At 41.4% G+C, this 6222-nt stretch overlaps 1 protein-coding gene across 1 annotated transcript; it reads left to right on the top strand.

Moving 5' to 3' along the window:
- Positions 1-1815: 1815 nt before the first annotated feature.
- Positions 1816-5956, top strand: LOC137298705 (probable methyltransferase-like protein 24). Its single transcript, XM_067830985.1, has 7 exons — positions 1816-1925; positions 2619-2760; positions 3359-3492; positions 3846-3977; positions 4383-4457; positions 4855-4993; positions 5619-5956. The coding sequence occupies exons 1-7, from the start codon at positions 1816-1818 to the stop codon at positions 5919-5921; spliced, it is 1035 nt and encodes a 344-aa protein (XP_067687086.1). The 3' UTR covers positions 5922-5956.
- Positions 5957-6222: the final 266 nt, after the last annotated feature.

Below are 6222 nucleotides of genomic sequence, written 5' to 3'. Positions count from 1 at the left end.
GACAAAAAAATCAACGAAATGACAATGGAAAATGAGCATTTATAAGGTCGGGTTTTTTTTCATTGAAATCCCATCTCCCTGGTTCGCCGCTTCCCTGTTGACTCAGGTCTTATGTCAGGAAAGTGAGTGTTTCCGGTGAAAACGGTTACGGGTTGATGAGATTTTAGAATGTGTTACAACTGTGCGTTCTTTGCTTGCTAGCTCGCTCGTTTGCTTGTAGAATGACGCCGCATTTTCAGGCTGTATGAAGGTGATCTGTATCATCATCGAGTCTGGACCAGACATTCCAGTGATTAACATTATGAGCATGTATGATACGATGACATGCCTTTGAGTGGGTTCACACGACAAACACTGACTGCTGAAGATCAGTTCTGAACCCATATCTTTTTATCACTCACAAAATGTATACTGAAAGCCATTAAAAGCGCGATATAGTGTATATAACCGTTATCTATACATAATATTCCATGTAGAATCTACACCATCATGGCACGTCTTGGTAAGGTTCTCCAAAATGGTAAACATTTAAGACTAGCATTCTTCCCAGTCATGTAAACTTAACTTACTCAGTCATAAGGCAGCAGACCAAGAGTGAGTTTAGTTTTACGCCGCCCTCAGCAAAATTCCAACTATACGGCGGTGGTCTGTAATTAATCCAATCTGGCCCAGGCAGTTCATGGATCAGCAACAAGAACATCAATCTACGCAACATGTGTCAATCTAGTCAGTGAGCCTGACAGCCCGATCCCGTTAGTCACCTCTTACGACAAGTATTGGTTATTGAAAAATCAATTCTAACCCGGGTCTTCACCGGTCAATAGACCCATAGGTAGCGTACATGCAAGATGCATCCAGAGATGTTCGAAAACATTTTACCTGAAAGACGAGTGATCGATATCTTGAGTAGCGTTCCCTTTCCGGCGTGGTCAAGAGTTGGAGTGTTTAATGATACAGAGGAAGCTCTCTCAACCAACACTAATTGGGAGTGAATAAACAATCCAGTTTAGACAATGTGCCGGATTGTAGAGGTGATGATAAATGTACAAGTCACGGATGGGACTGTGATTTCATGCCGGTGATGACAACTTGCCGGATTGTACAGATGCCGATACTGACAGATTCCATTGTAATTCATATTGCGTGTATTGTGCATTCATAATTCACTAATTCACATTCTGTTTCTTCACATACAATTTCGCCGAATGGTGATTGAAACATTTTGAAACATACTTAAAATAACTTAATACGATCGTAATCCAGGTATAGAAGGAACTCTTTGTACTGCATTTAATGCATAATGAATGACTGAGTATGGTTTTACGCAGTGTTCCAGCACTGTCGTGGCGAGCTTCAGACATAGCATCCATGTGTGGAATCGAACCCGCGCTACGATCGAAAGCAACTAACCGATACGTTACCCAACCGCCCATTATATTATAACGAAACGATACATTGCAGTAAAATGAAACGTGCAAGAATAGAATTGACCTTTTGTAATCACAAACACATCTTGGTGTTTACTGCTACTTTTCAAATACAGATAGCCACAATTGTTATCGCAAAGAGTTGAGGCGGAAAACCTTTCAAATATTCCGTCTCCATGTGACAATGCATATAGAATACGGCATAATTTTAGCCGCAATGTGTTTCGTCACAAAAATACGTTTCAAATATTCAAGACCGTTGGAACCGATAGGTGCAACTAACGGGTTTCATGAGGTGATAAGAGACTTATTGCATTACAAAGCAACCGGCTCCTTAATCAGTGAATAGGGTAATTGCTGTAATGATGCCCCGGGTGGGTGGGTGATGATGGGTATCGCCAAGCAGAGCCTACAGGCTTGTAGCTGCATATCACGTGACTGTGTCATACAACTTGGTGGAACTATAAAGAGACCAAGAACAGTGGAAGGTCATTCAAGGTGAGAGTGGTCAGCGACTGACTGGACCAGGGGGAATATTATTGTGACTAGAGTGCTGCTGAATTGACATATATCACAATAAGGTAAGACATAAATCCGTTACTGTGATTTTCATCCGTTTAAAAAGTGTTCTGATTTGCACAAACACGGATGATTTCCAGCTGTAGATTACAATAAGTCATACGCACACGTATCGGTGCCTTCTGGACAGTCGGGTGTTAATAACGTTTGAATAAGTCAAGTGGGGTAGATCTTTCAGCCCTTCGAAATCACTATCTGTTGACCCTTTCCACCTGATGGAATGGATCTTCAGCCACCCTTTCTTTTCAAAAGGTGTCTAACGTGATCAAGTGATAAGCGTGGCGTTAAACTACAACTACAGGACAGTCGGTGTCTCTGGTTTGTCTAGTCCAATTTCAGTCGATCTAGACCCGGTTAACGTAAATGAAATATTGCTGACGGCGTTTAACAACATTCGCTCATGGTTATTGTGGTATATAAACATAAGTGTATAAGACTTTATCTCCCCCAGTCAAGTCCAGTAACTTCAAACAATACCCTACCTACGCACACAACTGAATCTAAAATTGTTCCTTCTAACATCAACTTGAAATGTATGCTTCCTTTCTTACAGACTGCTAACTGATAGTGACCACCTGTACCCCATCTGAGTGAGCTTTGTATCTGTCTCAGAATGAAGGTTGCCAGGTATATACCCATTCTGACGGCCTTCGTGGCGTCTGCGGTACTGCTGTATGTTGCTTCCAGGACTCGACCAAGACAGCCGATGTTCATGGATCTGCAAGAAAGGGTCGGGGTGAAGTCTAACGCACAGGTACGTGAAATAGGACATGTCCTACAGTCATGCTCTTCTTCCCTACTGCCTATCTCTCTCCCTTTGTGATATTGGTACTACAAGACTTGATTTTTCATCAACGAATAAAGATTTTCATAACTCTATGGACACTGAAACTTTGTGTCTAATGTTGATGCAAGATCAAAATAATATATGGGGATCGATAGAGTAGTTTTGGTAATGCTCCGTAGATCGTTCCAGTCACTGGTATGTGATAAGTAACGAAAAATATGTTCTTGCGGCATAAAACAACATTTCTCACGATAGGGTGTTGTGTCAGTGCTTGTAGATATAGTAACTAAAAAGCAACTCACCCTGCATGCGAATCGTCAGAAACACATGCACAAGCAAGTCAATTGTTAACCTGAAAAACATATGGTACAAGCGAAAACTGTAGTTTCAGAAGTCAGAATTTTGTCACTGGTGTGCCATAGTTGGAAATATTCTCCACATTTCTATCATAAATTGTTCTGAAAGCTTTGCCTGACGTGTTGAACATGTTGTTTTCTTTCACAATTCAGTTATATAGTAACTATCGTAGACAGTCCTAGTCTATAACACGTTGTATCATTTGCAGGTGGAGACAAAAGAGAAGAGGTCAGAACAAAAGTCAGCGCCTCTGAAAGGAGAGGGTGAGGCCGCCCACCCAATCCCCATGGAAGACACGCTTCAGAGCATGACCAACAAACAGCTGTCAACTCTTTATAACGAGTAGGTATTTTCGTTATAACGAGTTGTTCCATGCTGTACATTAAGCAGTATTCTTCTATAAGGTGTTGCTTTAACTGCATGGTTGTACTCAGTTATGTAGGATATATGTATTATATGGTTGCTTTTAATCATCAACATCATCATCATCATCATCATCGCATATGATAATATTATCATCTAATCAACGAAAGTATTATACGGATAATAATTGTACAAGTCTCTTAGACAGCTAATATTGTTGTCGCCTATGCAATTTCATAAATTTATTCAAGGAACTCTTATCTGTTCACTTATTGAGTCCAAGCTTAATTTCGCATATCTCACCAAGACTAACATGTTGTGCTGTATTTCAGCTACATGACCAACATCCAAGTGTTGTGCCGGGACAAGATCAGAATGGGCAATATTCACGGGGGCGGTTGGGACATATGTGTGGACGGACGTTACAAGCTTCAGAAAGACAACTGCATCGTCTACTCCTTCGGGTAAGCTGTATGTTTGTTTGATGGTTGGTTAACACACTCCAAATATTCCAACTATGTGGCGACGGTCTGTAAATAATCGAGCCTTGACCACACAGCCCAGTGGTCAACAGTCTGAACGTCGATCTGCTCAACTGGGATACGATAAGATGTGTCGATCAAGTCAGCAAGCCTGACCACCCGATCCCCTTGTCACACCTTGCGACAAGCATGGATTGCTGAAGACCAATTCTAACCCTTATCTTCAAGGGTGGTTAGCCATTTGTAAATGTATTGCAGACATAAACAATCCTGATATGAGAATGACAACTATAGGCGCACGTTCTTTCACGAGTAATAAATAAAAAAACCACATGTTTTCCAATGCCACGTTTACCAATCTGCAACATTTTCATATTTCTGCTACAGCATTGACAACGACTTCAGCTTTGACGATGACGTGGCTGACACCTACGGCTGTGAAGTGCATGCATTTGATCCCAGGTAAGAGTCGACATCGGCCTCTGAAGACTCATGGATGAAATACGTAGGACAAATAGTGAAACCATGTGATGAGAATAATGTTTGGGAGTGGTCGTGGTCGTTGGGGGTTCCAGACGTTTGCTTCACACATTATTCACGGAATCGAACCTGGCAAAGAAATATTGTACCCACTAGTCTACCCAACAGAACCATTAATCTCACTGAAAACGTCCACAATATTAAGTCAACAACTAAGAATTCTCTTGGTGGAGGGTGCTCACTCCCTCTGGATGTGGGACATTTTTTTTTTTTTTTTTTTTTTGTCTTCGTTACGTCATGACGTTCAAGGGATTCAAGACAGGTTAATAACAAATGTTCACCTGTAACTGTGTGATCAAATCCCTCTTCAATATTACAGCATGAACAAGGAAGACCACCTGAGGGGGAAGCTGGTCAACTTTCACAACCTTGGACTTTCGGACATCAACGGTAACGGCAAGAGGAACTGGCCAATGAAGACACTGACGGCCATACGACAAGACAACGGACACGCTGAGGTAGGCACACAGACATTGATAGACATGTGTACTGCATACCTGCCATGCTACACTAGACTGTGGGGAACAGATTATATTTTCTTTGGGTTCGTTTAAATGGCCTTACAGGTGAAATGATTTGAAAATATTACTATTGATGAATTAAAGGGTTTAACGTCTTTTGGGGTCGTTTTGAACAGTATTTTTAGATATTATCACCGTTAGCTTCCAGTGGAAATCAGTGCAGGTTTCAGACGTTTACCACTAAATCTACGGATTTGGTGCCAACAGACCTGGAACAATATTTGGGGCCAAGTGGGGCTCGATTCCTTTATAAGGGGTTTCTGGCCTTATCGTTATCAGATCGTTAGACGACATGGTTCTGGTCTCCGCTATTGATAATAAGATTCCCATTTGAAATGGGAAAGTTGTCTTTACTACGCATCTGTTGCACAGTCGCATGCTTGCTTCAAATTATATATGATAGCATAGCAGGAAATGAACACATAATTAAGTAGTTTTTCCACTTCTTTATTGTCTAAGATTCGATTCTCCATCTGGATACAGTATGTGAAGCCCAATTCATGTGTTTCTATTGCTGAAAGCCTAATCATTCACTCACTACTTCTATTTTTTGCATTTCCAGAAAGACATTGACTACGTGAAGATCGACATCGAAGACTCAGAATGGGGAGCTTTGAGATACGCTTTCAGTACAGGTGCACTAAAAGGTGTGAAACAGCTGTCGCTGGAGTTCCACGTATTTGGCAAAGAGCAGAGGTCAAGATACATCTCCCGCCTCAATGTCCTCAGGGGACTGTACAACGAGGGGTACAGGATATTCTGGACACACAACAACGTCGTGTACCCGGCCTGCAGGTTCCAGTCTGTCTTTGATGGTCGACAGAGAACCAGATGTCACGAAGTCTACTTCTTGAAATGGGTTTAAAGTTCGCCATGATTCACAGATCGAAAGATAACATGGCGTCATTTTTTGGGTGCTTTCGAGATCACCACAATTCATGCAACGAAATGCACATCGTGATCAACCAGTGAAGCTGACCAGGTACATCTACGTCAGTTCCACGATTGTAATTATGAGTTGGCCGGTGTGCTTTCACCTAGTCCATATCACAGCCACCATTGTGTTAAGTTATCTTGTCTACTGACCGTTTTACTTTTTTTATGAAATTATTTCGTGTGTGCATATAAATCATTTTCTAAAAAGCCATTATCCATCCATGTATATA

The sequence above is a fragment of the Haliotis asinina genome, chromosome 10, assembly GCF_037392515.1.
Source record: "Haliotis asinina isolate JCU_RB_2024 chromosome 10, JCU_Hal_asi_v2, whole genome shotgun sequence".
In the NCBI taxonomy this organism is placed as follows: Eukaryota; Metazoa; Mollusca; class Gastropoda; order Lepetellida; family Haliotidae; genus Haliotis; species Haliotis asinina.
The sequence above is the reverse complement of the archived record's forward strand: the minus strand, read 5'-3'. Positions and strand labels throughout refer to the sequence as shown.